At 39.7% G+C, this 20783-nt stretch overlaps 1 protein-coding gene across 1 annotated transcript in view; it reads right to left on the bottom strand.

The window, feature by feature from the left end:
- ARHGEF28 (Rho guanine nucleotide exchange factor 28) overlaps nt 1-20783 on the bottom strand; it is a 112357-nt gene that overhangs the window by 66218 nt on the left and 25356 nt on the right. Inside the window, 5 exon segments of the mRNA XM_056514230.1 lie at nt 7728-7788; nt 9319-9365; nt 13207-13279; nt 16441-16621; nt 17842-18025. Of these exon segments, the coding sequence (XP_056370205.1) occupies nt 7728-7788; nt 9319-9365; nt 13207-13279; nt 16441-16621; nt 17842-18025 (546 nt within the window).

The following is a 20783-nucleotide window of genomic DNA, read 5'->3' as shown; positions in this document are numbered from 1 at the left end:
TTATGGCAGTATTTGGTAGATTCCATCTCCCTTTCCAGCACCCTGTGGCAGCCTACCCACACTGCAGCACCCAGAGGGGATCAGACCTGGGAAGGGCAGGGAGGGAACAGCACAGGGGAAGGAAGAACACAGTTTCTTGCACTGCATGACTTCCCTGCAAGGAGAATTACAGAACCCTGGGATGGGTTAGGTTGGGAGGGACCACAATGATCACCTGGTCCAATCTCCCTGCTCAGGGGAGCCCAGAGCACAGGGCACAGGATTGTGCACAGATGGTTCTTGAATATCCCCAGTGAGGGAGACTCCACACTCTCTGGGCAATCTGTTCCCATGCACAGTCATCCACATCCACAGTAAAGAAGTTCTTCCTCAAGTTCAGGTGGAATTTCCTGTGCATCAGTTTCTGCCCCACTGCCTCCTGCCCTGTTGCCTGACACCACTGAAAAAGATCCTAGTCCATCCTCTTGACACCCACCCTTCCATAATTTATACACATTAATAAGGTACATGCCTATTTTCCATGCTTTCAACCCTGATGAAGCCACAGGTTTCAACAGATTGAAGGATCATAACCATTCAGCATCACAGAGTCTCTTCCTCCACCACAAGTTTAAAGCAGCAGAATTTGCATTCCCAGGAAAGTGCAGTCCTAGGTGAATTGGGTATTAAAGCTGGCCACATTCTGACATGAGGTTAAATGGCCCTGACCCCCAGTCCACAAACCTCTCACTCACATATCCCTCCCCCTCATGCTCTGTTCTTCACTCTTCCATTCAAACACCTGATGACAAAACTCATCCACATTAGGGACCTCTTTTACCATAACAAGTAGACCTTCTATAGATGTTGTGTAGACAGATAACAGAAATAATAATGAAAAATATAAGATAACCATACAGTACTAGAATTTTGGGTCAATTTTTCATTTATTTATTTGTGCCATTTTTGGACACTAGCCTGGACAGGAACACAGAAAAGCTGCTGCCTTCACAGACACGCTGCTGAGCACAGCAGAGCACCCTATCCATCTCCAAAAGCACTGTTCCAATCACAGCAAGTTTACTGAAACACTCTGCAATTATGGCAGGCTGCAGAAAAGCAGAGGCAATTTGTGTGCACTGCTTTCTGGATTGCTTTAAGCTGGACTGCCAGTTCAAGAGCTTTTATGCCTAACTGCATTCATTTCCAAATGGATTTCTCTTTTTATCTTTCCCAGACAAGGCGTATGGAATCACTGTGTTGCAGCAAAGCATCCAGACTGAGAGAAGACCATGCTATCTAAATTGCATACATGCTATTTAAATGCTTACTATTCCCCAGCAGATACATTTCTAATTGTAATGTGAATTACTAAACTAATTGTTAAGGCTACTTTTTTTTAATGCTTTCTTTGAAAGCAGGGTGGCAACTACGCTTAGAACACCTATAATAAGAATAACACTGTTACAAATGATAAAAATATGATGCTTGTGGTATTCAATGAATAATGCATTCTACTACAAAGAAGTCTTAGCCATAGGTACCTCTTTTGAAGAGCAACTGTTTGTAAGTGGTGGTACTTCAGGCTTGTTTCTCTGATAGACTGAAAAACAATGTACCTTCACAAAGTTAAAAGAAATGGCTTTCTGCAAACTGTACTAGTACTCCAAGATTCTTTGAAAACAATCATCAGACTGGGATATAGAAGGGCTCAATATTTTTACAAAACTTAGTCAAGAACACGACCTGTGCCTCATACTGACTCAACACAGCTCCAGAGAGCCCATGGGTACACACACTGCGTCGTCTTGGGTTTTGTCTCAAACTCTTCATGTTGTCCAGGTCACTCAAGTGCTGGTAGGTTTTCACAGCATTTCTCCAAGTCAGACCTTTCTGATGTCTAGCTCATGACTGATGGTAAGTATTTACCTTTTTATCCTTTTTAAAAACATCAAGATCATTCTAGGGTAAGGAGCAAGCTGGGTTTAGGATAAGAAGATCATTAATACTATTTTCACATGGCAGCAGTCAGTATGCCCTGACTCTTGAAACAACCAGCAAGCAAAGCATATATAGAGATAATTTGCCTAAATTATTTCCTTGTCCAGTATCTATTCAGATCAAAAGACTAGCTGGGAAATACAGAACAAATGTGGGTGGAAAGCTCATGGCTTTTTTGTCCAGTATCCTGATGGAAAGCTCCCCGATTAAAATAACAGATTATTTGGAAAAGCCTGAAGACTAAGGTATTAGTCTTCCTTGTTTCAGCTCCATGGAGGCCTATGAGAGCAGGACCAAGGAGCACTCATATTGCCTCATGTAAAATCATACAAATTTTGACCTGGACCTCACTTCTACTGAAATTGTGCCAATGACTTGGTTATTGAGTCTACACTCACACTGCCAGTCACACTGGCAGACTGTGATGCCAAAAAGTCCACCAAAGAACCACCTCATTAAAAATCCAATTTTCTGTGTTTCAGGGAATATTTCAAGGGAAGGCTGTCTCTTGAGGAGGAAGAAAGCTGAGAAATGCTTTCTTGTGTACACACTCAAGAATACAGTTGTTTTCTTCACAATATATTTCTGGGTTATATTTCACATTTAGAGAGTAACTTAACATCAGATAAATCCCAGATTGCTCATTTATGTTAGCATGAAATGAAACTGGGCAGAAGACAGGCTGGAAAAAAAGGTTATTTAAACATCAAATTTTTAAAAGTGCCTTTATGGAGGGTTATTTTGTTGTTAAGTTGTTAAATTTGTTTGGGATTTTAGGCAGACGAAGAGAACAAGTTTTGGGTTGTCAGAAACCATATGTTTGTAGCTTGCAGATTTACCTTTCCTTCTTACTTCCTTTTGAGGTTAACTTGAATTATAATGCCTCAGAAAATCAAGAGTGGAGGAAACGCCAAGCAACAAGAACAAGCTTGTTTCAGTGTCTGATGCTGCTGCTTCCAGATTTCTCCCTGGCTTTTTAATTAAACTCAGTGCAGGCTCACATCCCAAGAAAATTTGACTTCCCATGTCTTCTGCAGCTCCTAACTATTTTGCAGTCTTCAATATTGCATTATTTATAGACATTCCAAACAAATGTGCATACTTTTATCTACTGAAACAAGTTACTGTCATGTTTAAATGTTGGTTAAAAGTTGTTGCAGAGAAAAGATGAGTGATATGCCCAAAATCTTGCTGGAAATCTGTTAAGGAGGGACACTGAAGCAGAAGTCTGTACGTCCTGGGCTAGAAATGCTATGCTTCACCCCTCTCAAAGCATACATAAAGATAGGATGGAAAGCTGCTAGGAAAATATAAAAATGACTGCAAACAGAATAGATCTGCACAGCCTGAATGTGAGGATTCTCTGTAACTATCTCAAATAGGCAACACTTAACTCTCACTCTTACCTATCAGCAACCATAAAATTATTTCCTGCACTTGCAGTGTCAAAACAGACATTCTTGACTCAAAAAGCTTCCAAATGCAAACATTCTGCCCTAAAAAAGCCAGAAGCAAACAAACACAAAAAGAGGAGCAAAAGATATGACCACAGTAAGTACAAAGAATAATGATTTTACACACATGACAAAAACTGCACCAAGGTAGAACTCCAGACAGCAGGACCATGTTTTTTACTATCTTGAAAGAAAAAAAGAATTCCACCACTTTTAAGTTTTACCCACCATTGTGAGGAAATTTAATCAAAAAAAAGAACAAAACAGCAACTCAGAAACCAGATTTTTCTGCAGATTTTACAGGGCAATTGGTTTACAGAAAAAAAAATTATTATGGCAATTATGTTTTATTCCTTAAACTGATCTGTGGTTAAATGGGGATTTCTGTGGAATCATGAAAATCAAAGGGCAGACTCTACTAAAAATATTTTGTAGCTACCTGGTCACAGAGTGAACTGCCAAAAATTTGGCATCAGTAATTTTATCTCTGACAAGGCATGAATTCCAGGAGTTTTTCATCACTGACAGAGCAAGCAGAATAGAAGAGACAGACACCACTAGGTTGCTGGCAGTATAAAGATGAGATCATGGAAATTATTTGAAAAATTATTGTCATCATCCTTTCTGGGAGTTTAGGAGGGGAAAAAAAACTGTATTTCTTAGGAAGAAAAACTGGGTGTTTGGGTCACTTTGCTTAATGGAAAAGAGAAACTTTTGCAGCTTTATAAATAGCCATGTGAACATTATCTTTCCCAACCAGCTATGCAAAACAGGAAAGAATTATAAATGTTTAAAAACCCATGCCCTGCTCACACTGCTACATGTCCAGCAGTAACAGCATACAGCTGTCACCTCCTAGACTTTCTCCCAAAATGTACTGATGGTGGTTACACTGATGGGGTTGCTGATTCTGAAGATGACAATGCCTGGCAATATGACACATGCATAATATTGAAAGTGAAAAAAAAAAATGTTGTTTTCCATTTATTTCTTTATTTGCTCTTCCCAACCAGATATCGGTTTTCTATCAATATTTCCAGCACACTTACCGTCAATGAAAAAAATTTAAAAGTGCAGAAGTTGGGTTGGTTGCTTGGTTTTAGGTTTTGTTTAGCAGTTTTTTCTCTTGTAAACATGAAACAGATCTCTAACAATTTCCAAGGGAGACAGCAAGAAGGTAAAGAACACTGGCAGGTGTAACTAGCAGTGGAGTGTCTCCCTACAGCCTCCTGTTAAGCATGGTCTAGCATCCTGTTGTGCCCTGCTCCTATTCCTTCCATTCTTAAATAGTGAAAACCCAAAATTCATCCTCTTCTTGGCTTCTCATTGACCCATCACACTCCCTGGACTGATAAGCCTGGAGCTTTCCAGAGATTCTGGAGGATGAGAAACATCTTGCATAAGAAAAATTGAACCACAATTCTCAAAACCAAACTACAAGACTCTCTACTAGACCTGGTGCCTAAGGCAGCCAGGTCCTAACCCTAATATGAAGAAATCAGGGAGGAAAGAGAGTTGGTGCCCTTTTAGCACCTACCAGACCCCGAAAGCTCTTCTGCAAATGCACTTCCCAAACTCTGTGGAGAAAGAGTCGTAATTATCGACATGCTTGGAAGGGATGTCTGAGGAAGAGCACAGAGAGCAGGAACAGGAGAGCCTTTCCAGCAGCCACTGCTACTTCAAAGGGCCCTTCCAATCAAAACCATTCCGTGGCAACATTGATTTTTGGTAGGGATTTCTAAAGCAAGAACCACATAGAAAAAGAAGTGAGAAACAGAAGTGGGGGACTTTGTATCCCCATGCAAAGAGCACACGCATTCCCACTTTTCCAAGTCCTCTTTGATTTACACATCCAGCTACTAGTGACATTCCCATGTTTGCTTGTTTCTATTCATTCTTCTTCATTCAATCCCCCTTAGCTATTTCCCTCTCCCCCACTGACAACTCTTTGAATTTCTCTTCTTATCCCCCACTGTGTGCTTCTCCTGCCAAAACCACTGCCATTTATCAGCACTGCCAAACAAACTTTTTTTCTTTTTTTAATAGTTTAAAACAATTCAGGGTAAGAAAAATAAGATATTTAGCAATATGGTTAAATGAGTCAGGTTAGAACATATGCTGGTTTTAACATTCAAATAAAACAGTAAACAAAGCTTTGGTGAACTTACAAATTTCTGGCTGTCACCAAACTCCATTTCCATACTTCTTCATCGCTCCCCACTTCCACTTTTTATTGCACACCCAACAGTCCTCTCATTCCCTTGCCTGCAATTCAACCCCATCAGATCTCATACATGGCGCTCACTGGAGGCCTTCCAAGCCCTGCTGAGTTCAAAGGCAAAATCCCACTGGATGCCTATGTGATGAGTGCTTTGGCCAACTTGAGTGCACAACCCGGAGATGGGCAAGGACAGCCCACAGTGTGACCAGCAGCAAGTCCATGCTGCTCACACAGGGCAACCAAACTCTGTCACAGAGATGTCTAAAGCTAGTAGAACTTATTTCACTGCAGCTTTTCAAGTCAACTTCTCAAATGTGCTCTAATGTAATTAAGATATAGGGGGCAACAATGGGTTGGTTCTTTCTCAAACAGGTGTCATTACAAGGAACTTTTCTTTGTTTAATTTAAGATGATCCTGTGCCCAGGGCACACTTCATGTGCACATATGTATGAGCACATGTATGTATATCTACATATATCTTTGTTACAATTTTATTTTATATGCAAATAAGATGCCTAAGAAAAGTTATTTAAATCAAATTTTAATCACTTAAAACTTGTCCAAATCATATGCAAATTCACCACTCTTTTTACCCTCTTAACTCCTCTAAAAATCTACACTACTAATACTCCTAACAGTACAAACCATGGCCAAAGTCTCTTGTTCCTCCAAGAGGACTCAGGGTCTGATGCAGCTGCCCACTCAAGCATCAGAGAATGAGCAGGTCTGAAGCCAGAGGGCCTGGCTTCTGTTTCAGCTGTCTCAAGCAATTCTGTACAAATGATGCTTTAGATGGAAAAAGTATTTCAGGAGTAAGAAAAAGAAATATCAGCTATCATTTCAGGGGGAGAACTTCTACTTTGTCAGCTTCTAAACTACTTTATGTTCTGTCCAGATGGTATAACTGGAACAAAGACAGGAGCAAATGTGGCTTTCATACTAACAAACCATAATCACTCCCCAGTGACTCCACACACTCCTACACTGAGATACAGTCCAATACTTTGGTCTTGCTTGACAAAACAGATTTGAACACATGAGTACTACTATCCCACATATCTTGCATTTTTGAGCAAAGCAAAGAGTGGTACAGTGTCCTATTCTCAAAAGCACTAAAGTTAGAGTGACTATGAATACTAGTGTTTTTACTACTAGTCCCAATTCCCTTATGAAGCTCTTGTATTCCCTATATGGGACAGTGAGACAAACATCTTTAAATAGCTGAAATCCAGGAATTTGGCATAACACTAATTAAAACCATAGATTACTGATTATCTATTGCTGATTTAGTGAGAGATAATAAAATAATCTGCCAGCTTCTTATCTTAGAACTGTGTCTGAGTTTACATCAGCTCATTTCCCTCTAACATATGCACACATATCTATCCCCTTTCTTTCTGCACAAACAAAGTGGGTCTTCACTTTGCAGCACCAAACTCTGCATACAGAATGGCTCCATGTGGGCTGTTCTTTCTGAGCTCAGTGCTGGACCAGAGGCCAGTGATGTCAGATTAGCAGTCTCTGCCTGGCACAGCAGCTCCCACTTGCAGAGCTTAGTTACCCATAGTATTTTCCAGCTTGCTGCGCTTGCCACGAGCCTATGCTTGCATATTGCTCTTGCAGCTTTCCACAAATCTTGAAAATACCTTTCCAGAGAGTTTCAGTCTCTCAATGTGCTGCCTAGCACATCCATATATTCTCCTACCAGGCCCACAACTCACTGGGGCATTTAAACATTTCTGCAGACTTCATTCCACCTTCAGTCATATATATGGGTTCAGTCCCATATGTTGGCTCTACCAGATAATATTTTCAAGGTGGTTGTTTCTACAACAGCCTTCACATTACTGAAAAGTTCTGGTATCACAATACTGTTGGATATACCACCTATGTCTGCTAGAGACAAAAGAGGCTCCCTCTCTGACACAGGTACAGCTGGTTGATCTTTCAGCAAGTTACTCTGCAATGTCAATTACCTTCACCTCTTTTAAAGAAACTGCCTTCTGTGTAACTGGCATGACACTATCTATCAGTAGCTTTTGGAAAGTCAAAATTTTTAATTCTTTCTTACCTATGCCCAACAAGACACAATCTTCATTTTCTTTAGAAGGAACCCCAGAGTCTCGGAAAGGCTAGAAAGAGAAAAATTGAGTTGTATCTCTGAAGACAAATAGTTATATTTATATAACTAGCTTTGTTGTAAACTGTGCTATAGGCTTTCAGAATTCAGTTAAAACACTGTCAAGCAGCAGCCACTTCGTTTTATACGTTCCCATAAATGTTACTGATATGGCATGCTAACTCCATATGCAAATGAACCCTAAGGGCTCAAATCCTAACCATAAACAAAGGAGATACCAAACCATATCATACTTCCCTTGCAAACTTCAATTTTCAGCCTGTTTTGCTCTTACAAAGTTTAATTGTGCTCTGACTAGCCAATATAAAGTGCTCTGGAGGAAACAGCAGTATTTTCTAAGATTAGAAATATTTCTAATGCCTGAGCTGTTCATACCTGTAGAAATATCACAGTTAATTCATTTTAGGTTCATTATAGCATTTCTGCTAGATCAAAACAAGAGACAATCAATATGGGACCAGAATCTTTTCCCCCCAGCAAGGCTCATGAGCTGCAACACTCTGCTTCAACACACACTTTCAACATAAACTCCAAAATGTGTGCATACTGCAGATTTAATTCTGAGATGCCACAGATTGCAATATCAACACGTGACTTCCAAACAAATGGACAATCTTCTGTACAGCTGGTAATAAAAAAGCCCAAGCAACCAAAAAAAAAAAAAGCTTTAACAGGTCACCACATTTATAAAAATTTCCTAACGTGTCAGCTCAGCAATATTCCACTCCATTCAAATCTTATTAAAAGAACCTAAAACAAATAGTAGTCACTTGGTATTGATATCACTTTTACCAGATTAACCTGCTTTAACCAGATATTGCTTCTCTCAATCTAAATTACTATTTTAGCTGTATACCCACTGAGATACTAATCAAGCTCCTGTTTTAAAAGGTGTTTAAGAAATACCAATACAAAGATGTTCTAGTTTTGTAAACAAATGCATATTTTAAAAAAAGTAGAATATAAGACTAGAGATCAAATAAGACTCACAGAAATGCAGTTGTAATGGCACTTCTCACATATTTTGGTCTCTCCTAAAAGCTGTTTAGATACTGCAAATTCCCATTGTCATCTACTTGGAGGTATTTTTGCATCAGGCATTATTCCCATTAGTCCAGTTAAGGACTCATAGTTACCCAAAAAGACTTTCTCAGAGACTAACTTTCCAGATGTAGTGAACCATGCTGTCTCAAAGATGAAATTTATGCTAGACATAAGTGTGGTGCTAACCCCAAACTGGCAGCTGCAAACTCCCCAAAGGCAGTCAGCTTCACCATAAATACAAGAGGTTTCTGGTCCAAAAGCAGAGCTTGCTTCTGCAACCCAGATTTCCAGCCCACAACTACACAACAAGCTCTTTCAAATAATAATTATCCACACACACACTCCTGCAGCCTAGAAATAGCAAGAAATATTGCCTGTCAGGCTAGAATTTATTTCTTAGCTCTGTTAGCTGCATGCAGAGATTGCTGCTTCTCAGCCTAAATAAAGTGTAGCTTTTGGTAAAAGGTGAAATCTGTACCTTTGTATCATCCTGGGACAACTCATCAGATGCCAAGCTCACAGGACCTGCAAGAGCAAAGATTGCTGCCTTTAATAACCAGGAAATTCAGTTTGGGTCTGCTTTGGTTTCTTCTGCCTGTCTGTCTCCTTTTCCAAGTAGGAAAGGGGACACAGAAGGCAGGCAGGCAGGCAGGCCAGAACAATGGACATGGGCAGAGCACGCATCTCCCTGCAGCAGCGATCCCGTGGGCAGCATGCAAGCTGGGTGCACAACAAGTGCTGTGTTAGTGTCACAGCTATGTTCACACAGATTAACCCTCACACGCTCAGAAAATCAGCACTCCCAGGACTGTGCCTCACGCCAATGCCACAGAGCTTTTCTTCTGCGGGGATGTCATGCATTTTCTGAAATTTGACTTCACATTTTTAACCCAAAAAGTAAAAAAAAAAAAAAAATTCTTCACTTCTGTTGCTCTTTTGTTTGTTTGTTTGTTTGTGCTTTTGTTTCTATTTTCTTCCAAGGGATGTGGAGAAGGACAGAGTAATGCCAAAAAAACACCAAAAAACATCTCCCACACTTTTCAAGTTTTGCCCAAACACACCCTGAAGAACTACAGTGAAACAGCAAAGAGTAATTTGGATACAGGAATGTAGATGAACACAAGCATCATTCCTGCTTACAGGAATGTTATTATTTAGCAAACATATTTTTAAATAAAATTAAACTGAAATTATATAGACAGAGTCATCATGGTAAAAATGCTTCATCTTATACTGAATCTTTCAACTCCAGGTTCATATCTGTTCTCAGATACCCTCTTCACTTCTCCTGCTTCAGCAAACAGTTAAACTAAATATGCTCCAACAGTCAGCATTGGGTGCCTTGAGGGGTCTGACATTGAACAAAATATACACTCAAATTTAAAAAAAAAAAGGGTTATATCAGTATATCTTGGGAAAAACAATTCACAGACAGCTGCATGTTAACCTAAATAACACAATCCTCAGCAAAAAAGAAACCCACCTGAGCTGCAGGTCTCTTGGACATGGGGTTCTGGAATGCAGTATGGGCCCACTGCAACCTGCTGTCCCTGACCTCTGCAGGGCCCTAGACACTGGCAGGAGTTAGGACTGGGTCCATGCTGATCAGCACCACCATCATTCATTTTGAATTAATCCACTTTCTTTAGTTAAACCTCCTGCAGCACTCACATGTATATATCTCTTCCCTTGCATTCTAATACAACTCAAACACAGAGCACAAAATCCCTGGTGCTGTCAAACTAAACATTCCAGACAGCACCTTTCAGCTAGTAGGAACACACTATTTCTTCTGTAAGTGGTTTAAACCTTCCATGAGAAGACTTTTTCACAGTACTGACATGCAGTTGGCATTATGATTATTCAGTTCCTCAGTTCTCAGAAGTAAAAAGCCATCTTCTCTAGATAATATATATTGTAGCAACAATTGGCTTATCTTCCAGGTAACAGTATTCTGTCAACTCATGGGCATGGAATTTCAAAGTCAGAAAAGGGAAAAAAGCACAAACCATAAAATTAGCCAAAATACCACCTATTTTAATTTTTGTTCTTCATCCTGTCAGGGTAATGTATCACTCCACATACTTGAATTTAAGTTGCTGTGGGAGATCAAGCTAGCAGCATCACCTTACACTGACCCACTGCTTTCATATGATGGCATTTCACAAGAGGAAGCACACAGCTGTATCAACCTCTTCTCATTAACATCTCAGGGCTTCTGAAAGCATTGGCTTATAAAGGTCTGTTGATCTTGACTTTAGAAGTGAGTAGCTACTGCTCCTTGGAGTGGCAGCAGTTTTAAAATCCGAGGGGGATACTTTCATGACATGAATGTGCCAAAATAAAGTCCTGAACTTAGCAGACACCTTATAAAAGAGTTCAGTGCATGCAACTCAGAATGTAGTAAAAAGCATAATCATTTCATATAATTTTTGCTTCCAGCAGCAACAATTTTAAGTCAATCTCTAACAAAGTTCTTTTGATCTCCTGAACACTGGCAAATGGAAATTGTAAGACAAGCCACTAGTCACCAGTAACCACCATTCCATGATTTGTCATTTTTTTCACTTGGTGGTTAGAAAACAGTCTTCTTTACAGGAATATGGTAACTGATTAAATATTGAAATATAAGAAGAAGAAAAAGTTTTGTTGCCTAACACTGTACAAATTGTAGTTGCAGACTTCTCATGTCTACAAGTAGATATCACAGAGCATAAAACATGCTAGTATGTTTACTACAATCTGTTTCTGTTAGTCCTGAACACTTAGAAAACATGCTCTTCCAGGTGTGGAAATGAAATTAATTTTAAAAAATAAAAAAAAAACAGATACAAAGTAACTCTGATGCATGAAGGTACAAAAGTGTACAGCTTCCATTGAAAACACAAATAGCTAAGTGTGCTTATGCCAAATATCTCAGCTGCTTATCAGAATCCAAAATGAGAATAGATGTACTGAAGAGGAGACTCTTCACTCTCTCTGGGCTGTGAATACCCATTGGTGTTTGCATTCTGCTTGTGCAAGTCAGACCAAGTTAAAACTGCTTTTTGTGAAAAATATCAAAGTAACCATCACCACTGTCACACTGGCCAAGTGACTGCCACATATAATGCTGCCAATGAAGGCTATTCACTTTCTATCCCCAAGGAGCAGCATAAAGATCACCCTGATCAGAGTACAGCACTAGGTGAACACCCAGAGTAAATTCATTTCCACACTGTGTCACCAAGGTCATTGACAAATCCATATAATAAATTCTCATTTGCACTTACAATAACAGATATATAGCTCGTAAATGCTAATAACTGCTTGTTATTTCCCTGCCAATTTAGCTTCTAATGGCAAGAACACACAAAGCACTTGTTGCCTGAGCACCTACAGAAAAGCTGGGTATAACACTGTTTTGTCAGCACTAGCAATGGCAGCATACACATTTAAATACATGGCATTTTACCCATTTACTTGAAGTTACTAGCTGATGCCCCTTGAATTAGTCCCCATCCTTTCCCTTCCTCTGGTCCTGGTCCTGCAGCAGTTCATGCAGGTGCTCACATTTCTGCTGTCCTCAAGTGAGGTTGTCTCCAGAGCATGAAGAGCATGACTGAGCCTCTCACAGAGCTCCCAGTTTTCAGCTTATTGCTTTATCCATATGTACAACACCAGCCTCAGAAGCAAATGGACAACTGGTATAAACTTTCAATTCATTCCTAAGAATCACATATAAGACCCCAAGCCTCTCACTTGTAATGCTGAGGAATGATCCTTTTTTGTGATTTTCTCTTCAGCTCTAAGACACGTTTGCTCTGAGGTACACAGGGAGGTATTTCAGTAATGAAAGAGCATTCTCACCCAAAGCAGTCCCACAATCCTTGCTGAGGTAAACTGCTCACCAAAATGGTGTCTAATGGAGACAAATGAGGATTTTGCCACATTAAGAAGTATAGGCTGGATCCCAAAACTACCCAAACAAATCTTTACTCTTTTCTATAGTTATTAACTCATTAGCCTTTACTGGAATTTGCAGGAGAGTTCATTCAGTTAAACACTGCCCTCTCCTGGAACCACCTCACGTGTTTCTAGCTCTTAAAATGGAATTAAATTAAGGCTTTTCCAGTCACTATAAATTATAATGTTTTGTGAACAGTTTCAGTCTGACATTGGAAAATCAACTCTCTGTAGGGAGCATCATGATTTACAAAACTCTTGTAATGTATGACTCACCTATTCCACTGTTCTCTAATAACAGGTCTCTAAAACCATATGAAACATGATCTTTCTGAATGAGCATATAGTGTAAGAATCTGTGCCAACAGAGCCTTCTAGAGCTTTCAAAGATTGCAACATTATATGGAACAAAAAACTGTACCTTCTACAGAGCGTGTTGTACTGCAGGGCATTTTTGGACCTTCCACTGTCTCAACTTCATTTGAATTAATACTCTAATAAAAAAAAATAAAAAAAAATAAAAATAAAAATTACAGTAACTGTATTTGATGCCCATGACATTTATCTGAAAACTCAAGAACAATATTTAAGACTAGCAAACACTTAGGTTATAAGCATAACTGAAAGGACGGGGAGATTCCACAAGGAATATTTTATTGGCTGCCTTCCAGAGGAAACTGACAGCAATCTCTCAAGAGGGAAACCAGCAAAATATGTTTAACTACAGAGAAAAATCACCTCCTGCTTACTACACTAAAGATCTAAAGGAACAGATTTACCATTTGCACTTCACTGCTCACAATCTTCACTATGAGAAAGGCAGCACAGCAGCTTTGCACAACAGCTCTGTTCAGAAGTCTAGTTTATGCTAAAAGCATCCCTGTAAATCAAGCAACTGTGATGAATAGGTAATACAAAGGACTAAACACCAACTACATGATAAACACAGTCTGGAAGCCAGGAGACACTCCCCATGTTTGTGGTCCCTGGCCAGGCTGTTACCTCCTTTAGATATACACCAACTATATCTCTCCTGCTCAAAAGGAAGAGGGGGCTGGGATACAGACTCCTGTTTTAGAAATTACTCTCAGAAATTAAAAACAAGTGTCCTTTCACCTACTACTCAGCTTACTTCTAGTCTTTCCCTCTAGTAGACTGCCTGTGTATTTGCCAATCTGCAAACAGAGAAAAGACATGGTAACCTGAGCAAGGAAGAAAAAGCCAGGGATAACCCTGGGCTGAATACTGCAGCCAAACTAATTTGAAAGCCATGAAGCCCCACCTCAGTGGGGCAAGTTGCATTTTTCTCTGCTTATCTCTTGCTGTTTCCCAATCCACCACCTGTCAGGCAGAAAACATCAAAAGAAAGCTGAGAAATTATTAAATCTGTCCATAACCAGGCAAAAGAAATTACTTGAATGATTATAAGTGACCTTAGTAATTTTGGATGATTATCCTGGCTTGCCCTTTCTGGTTTCTTTCATTCCTCTGACATATTGAAAATGAGTCCATCAGTCCCCAGAGCTCTCTTGACAGAGGACCTCTGCCCTGCACTGGCTGTGCTGCCCTCAGCAGCTAGGACTGCCCCATGGATCACCTTCTTGTGATGTCTAGGTCTCCACTGGAGGTGCACAATGTACCAGCCACACCATCCCACTGGCAGGCACCACTACCACACAGCAATCTCTGCCCAAGAAGGCCACACAGAATTTCAGCAATACCACATTCTTTCTCAGCAATTTCAGGTGTCTCCCCCACCTCTGCTGCCTAGCATGGCCACAAAACCTGTGAGTTTCCACTTTTTGAAGTGCTTATGGAAGGCATGGCTCCCATACAAGTGACTTTAGCTTACTGACAGCTTGTTTTAACCTTCTGGGGCTTCTATGGAATAGAATTGGAACTGAAAGAACTGACACAGCAGAGAGTGAAGAACATACTTCAGAAAGATTATGCTTGCCTTGCATGGATACACATGCTGCTGTCTGAGGCAATAATTTCACACAAATCCACAAATCCAACACTATATACCACCATAACTGAGACAAAGCCCCCTTTCTTCAGCTCATGACTTTCTGACTCAAGCATGAAGTAGCAATGTGGTCATTTATACAGTCTCAAGACACCAGATGTTCAGCCTTAGTCTGCTGTCAATAAAATGAATACTCCACTGAATTCTACCTCTATTTTAAAAAGACTATGCGCTGTGAAATCTCTAACACCTATCAAAAATTCCTAATTGTCTCCCAATGCTCTGGATACAACTGAAGAGCTCAAAATTCTTGTTTGAAACAGAAGGAAAATTAACTTTCCCTTTCCTTTTGGACATAATACAAAAATAATGGCTTGTGTATAAGAAATTAACTAAATAAACCATGTGATCTCAATTATTCTGATCTATTTCAGCTTGATGGAAAGTGCTGCAACACTAATGCTGAGCAGGAGGGGAATAAGGTCCCCACAACAGAACATAGACTGCTGCAAATAGAGGAATGGCAAAAGGGGAACCTACAAACCCAGGGCAGTAGGCTTTTTCCTGAAAATACTAAATGCAGAATTTTGCAGCCTTTCAGAGTCTTAGTCTTTGAGAATACCTAATATGCCACACTTTCATTTTCCATTTCAAAGACTAAACAAAAGAAAAACTTGCTTTGTGAGTGCAAGAAAAAGCCAATCACATAAATAATAATGCATTCTTGATTAAAATCTTGGTTTTCCTTTTGAGTTCATTATTGTCCCAATGGAAAAGCCACACACAAATAGCAGGGATTCTGCAAACTACAGATAGTAACTTTTTTGTATTGGAACAAATCAAAATCCCAACAATATAGTTATATGAGATTATACATAAGGACTATACAGTATGCCACACCTTAAGTTTCTATATTAAACATAACATATAAATTATTTTCTAAGTTAAAAATTAAATAAATGTAATTCGAGGAAAATCAGTGCACAATCATGAAACCTGAAGTTAAGAATGGAAAAGAAAAGGTGAATTTCAAGACCAGAAAAAAAGTCACCTTTTTAGTGTATTTTTAGCTCACTAGTTTTATGTATGTTGTGCAGTCTCAATCTAAACACATGGGTAAGCATCTGTATTGCTCTTAAAGAGCTTATACATTCAAGCATTCTCTTTATTTTACTGAATCAAGAGATGTCCTAAAGGATATGACAACAATGCTTCAGAGATTTTAAATTAAAATAAGAAAAACTAAACTAAACTCTGTAGAAAAAGTGTGTACTCTGTATTTCTGCTGTAAATAATATACCAGGGTTGGCTCTTGAAAAAGGATCCCAGGTATTACAGTACCAGAAGAATGGAACTAAATTAAATATTTCAAAATACAAACACAAATACAATGACAATTTAATTGAAGACACGGAGATTTCAGGGAAATATACCCCCTTTAGAATCCACCATGATTAAAAAACAACTTGGGAGGCAAAAGAAGTTTTGACAAAGTTCTCAACACCTCTTACTCTCCAGCTCCTACATACAATGTGCTACACCTACACAAAGTAGAGACCACAACAGTAATAATGAAATTATGCTGGTGATCAGTGACACAGCAGCTTGAATTAAAAGGCTACTCAAGGAAAACAAATCCAACCTGAAAAGTCTGCAGCTGGAAGTTATGAAGAAAATCTGTGGTACCTGGTAAAGAAGAGGTCTGTCCCAGAAGTATTTTCTGAAGAGCTGAATGTCTGACTCCAGCAAGTGCTGTGCAGTGTGGCTGAACGTCAGCGCCAGAGCTCCAGATGAATGAACAAACTGTATGCAGGCACCCTCGCTGATCTCTGCTCTTGAAATGCCCAGTGGCTGCCTGCCCTGGGAGCTGGAATGACACACTCTGTCAGCCAAAGCAGATGCTCTCTGTGCAGGTGGAATGAAAGCACGGGCACAGTCACCTGCAGAGCTCCTGCTGGCCTTCAGCACAGCCCATCGGGACCCCAATGCACCCACTGCAAAACCAGGGGCAGAAACCCACTGGAAACACAGCTGGGCAAACAAAAACCTGCCAATTACTCTTTTCAGCCTTAAGAACACAGAGCTACTTCTAGCTATCAACTGGGAAAAAACAACGCTAGCTCCAGACAGTTACTCACTACTAAAAGAAGCCAGAACAAGCAAGCTGTGACAATACCTATTTCTCCTGATTGCTGTAAATGAGCAATAGTACCTTTTCCTGTCAGTGTTGCCATATATAGCAATAGGACACAACTGGCAGCTAGCAGATTTGTTATCCCACAAGAGTGAAAAACAGAACGTATCTCAAGGGAATACAGCATTGTTTGGACATAACAAACAAATGAGACAGCCATAACATAATGTACTGTACCCATGTTGTGTTTTTTTTTAAGCTGAAGTATGCATAAGTGTCACATAAACTACAGGCTGCATGGAGCCAGAGCTGAAAGAGCCACATACCAAAATAAAAATATATCACCATTCTTGCATATTTTTGTTTGCAAAGAAAAGCCAAGACTAAGAAGGAGTGTCTGGTGCTTACCATTTGGTATCCCAAGACACATACATACATCCATGCATCTCTTCAGACAGAGTTCCAGACAGCTGAAAGGTGCTAGAAAGAACTTGCTCTTTAAGCAAATTGTCAGTGTGGCAGCTCTCTGGCAAAACAGTCATAACTGCAGCACTGTCTTTCTTGCTGGTTCTCCTTATTTGTTTGTTCAAACTTCAAACTTCAGCTTTAGAGGGGTCACAAAGTCTGATGAGGTTTTGTGGATGCCAGGTCTTGGTCTTTACTTGTTGTTAGTGTGTCAGGATTCAGCTGATACAGTGCTGAGAGAGATACCTGATGGTACAGTTGGTCCTCTATAATTTAACTGACTATTAATTGACTTCAAATGTAATGAAGGACACAAATAATAAACTTCCTCCAATTTTAAATGCAAATTTAGCATTTAAAATTATAATACTGGCAAAAAGAATAAGAAACCAGCACAAAATAGGCAATTCTGTCCAAATAAATAACAGTACTTCCCACATCCCTTAAATGGCAAGACATTTTCATAGAAAAAGAGCAATTATACTCACTTTGTGAAGATCTCAACGAGTTTGGAGTGTCCATTTTGTAAAGCCAAATCTAATGGTGTAGCTCCATCCTCATTAGGTAATGCTAATGCTGATGACCCTCCAGGCTGGGCTGCCAAGAACAGGGAAAGTTTAACCAAGCCCAACTTCATCACAAGGTGGAGAAGAGTTTCTTTTTGTTCAGGCTCTTAAAAAAACACAGCAAGCAGATTAAAATCATCAGTGGCAAACTCCATCATTTTACTTGCTGGTAAACATCAAAAGACACTTATTATCATCTGCAGAAATAACACAGCACAGGGTCAGACCCACAAAATTCTTTTGGCAGCAGACTTTAGGTCTTTCCCTGAAAACAGCAGTTATATACTTAATTGCATATGCAGAGCTAAAGGATATCAAATTTATTCCAGTAAAGAAAATGGAATTAGATAATCTTATTATTTCTCTCATTCTCTGTATGTAATATAGCATTCAGAACCAGTAAATGCCCCAATGGAAAAGATAATTAAAAGCATTTTTCCTGAAATTTGCCTTGTCTCAGCAACACAAAATATCCAGCAGCACAGCCAAGTATATAAACTAAAAAATCAAAAAAGAGGGAAAAAAGGGATATGATTTCTCAAGGCAGGCTGCTTATCAGGAGTAAGAGATCATATAAGATATAAGTTTATAAGCTATGAAATAACACACACATATGTAGAATGTGCCACATAATTCCTGCTTCTCTCTTCTCAAAAGGTGACCTCATGTGCCAATCCTTCCTCTCCTCTCACCTTTCTAGCACATAATCATCAAGTTAAAGGGGACAAGGTTTGAAATAAGAGTACACAACCGTGGCTTAGTCACTAGATGCCGAATCATCATTCACAGCATTCCCTGGACTGTCTTCAAGGAAGAATTAATCTGCCTTAATACATATACTCTCAAACAAAAAGTCTCTGAAATTTAAAGGCAATAAATAAAATATTCTCAAGTGCCAGTTTCTTACACTGATATTTCAGTATAAAGTTAAACATAAGGGTTCTTCCATGAGGGTCCAGTATTTAGGGACAGTTGCTCTACAGATTTCAGAACAATCAGCTAAAATATGTTAGGTTTTCAGTGATTTAAGAAATATTACTGAAATTTCTATTTCTTTCCCGTCACAGCTTCCTTTTACATAATTGAAGAAATTACAGTAATTTACATTACTGCTGTCTTGTGTCTCTGGACATTTTAACAGGAGAGTTGCCTTCTAGGAAGGTGAATGTCTTCTCTGGGAGCAATGGGGCAAAAGTCATTAACCTCTTTTGAAAATGTTAGACTTAAGAGTATTATTATATTCCAAAAAATTCTTTATCTCCACATCCCATAGAGCCAGAATGGTAGAGAACTTAAGGAACTTTCCCTACCACTAGACAGGGAAAATCACTGTAGGATCTCTGCTGGAGATACAGGTTTTGGTCTGAGTATTTGGTATTGAGTATTTGGTGGCAACACATCCAGATGTTTTACTTTTCCATTTCAAGTGTAATCAAAACTTCCAGATAGTCAAATCCCAGAAAAACATGCCATGCTTCCTTCAATAAATGAAAGAAATTCCAGGCATCAAAGGGAGTTTCAGGACACAGACTCTGGCACTGTAACAGCCAGCACACCTGCATGTAGTATCTGAAAACTATTTTTCATTGATGCAAGGAGATGCATTGATCAATCTCAAGATGCAGGGAGAATTCTTTAAACCAGAATATCACTAAACATCTACCTAATATGTACCTGAGTATTTGTGGAACACACATACAAAATCACACCACTGTTTTTTCAAAAAATCGTGTTCAGACTTCATGTTACTGTGGTTAGCCAACATGTGACCTGGTGCATTAGCCTGCCTATGCAACAATTTTCTCCACATGTTTCGGTCTTTAAAATTTTTTCTTGGTCTTCCCATCTCAGATGATAGAAAAATATATGTCCATCTAGGCACAGGATCTGCTGTAGCATCCAGGGCCACATGGGGTGTCTTTTTCCTCTGAGGACATTTCTAATTTCAGTCCTTGGAAATGGTGATCATTACTACATTTTAGTTACCAACATTAATGTGAACTATAGACCCAACACATCTATGAAAGGAGGCAGTATTTATGTTTCAAAGTTTGCAAGAACATGCAACCTTTATGCCACTGAATTCAACTCAAGCATTTGCTAAATGGATCCAGAAACAACAAGGAATCACAGAGAGGCCTGGATCAGAAGGAAACTTCAAAGACCACCTAATCCAAAGACCCTGCCATGGACAGGGACAGATTTCACTAGAGGAGGTTTCTCAAAGCATCATCTAACCTGGTCTTGAACAACTCAGCCCAGAAGATCTGACTGAAACTCCCGGTTTCACAGCCCAGTCAAACACTACTCATCAAACACCTAGGTCTGCCTGGATCTGAGACCTTCTTCAATGGAGGAACATTTAAATAAGCAGGGTTAAGGCTTCCCAAAATCTCTGGCTGCTGTGCTACTTCAAAAACAAGAGACCGCAGTACAACTTGCCCCAGCTGTGATTTGAGCACATGCAGCTTCAAATTCCCTCCAACCACCCATCTGATGGAGTCATACCCTGTTCCCTCCACTGCAGAGTAATTGAAAATAGGGCATGGTGAAAGGGAAACCCAGGGGATGCAGGGCAGGAGACCAAGAAAACAGCAGACTGACTACAGTGCAACAGTCAGCTAGGAGAAGTCTCTGACCTCAAAGCCCAAATCTCTTCCCTGCTCAGAGAATGACCTAAAAATTCAGAGACAGTATGAAATGTGTGCCAGTAGCTTCCCTTTCCCCAGCTGTATTTCTGAATAGAGATTGATAACATCATCTCTGCTGTGCATGGACAGCACTGACCCCAGAGCTATTTCTGTGCTTCAGAGAGTCTGCCCTGCAAGGACACCAGCAGACTCAAGGCTGTGCCACCCGTCTGG

This window comes from Oenanthe melanoleuca, chromosome Z (assembly GCF_029582105.1).
Source record: "Oenanthe melanoleuca isolate GR-GAL-2019-014 chromosome Z, OMel1.0, whole genome shotgun sequence".
NCBI lineage: Eukaryota > Metazoa > Chordata > Aves > Passeriformes > Muscicapidae > Oenanthe > Oenanthe melanoleuca.
This window is presented reverse-complemented; position numbering and strand designations above follow the sequence as displayed.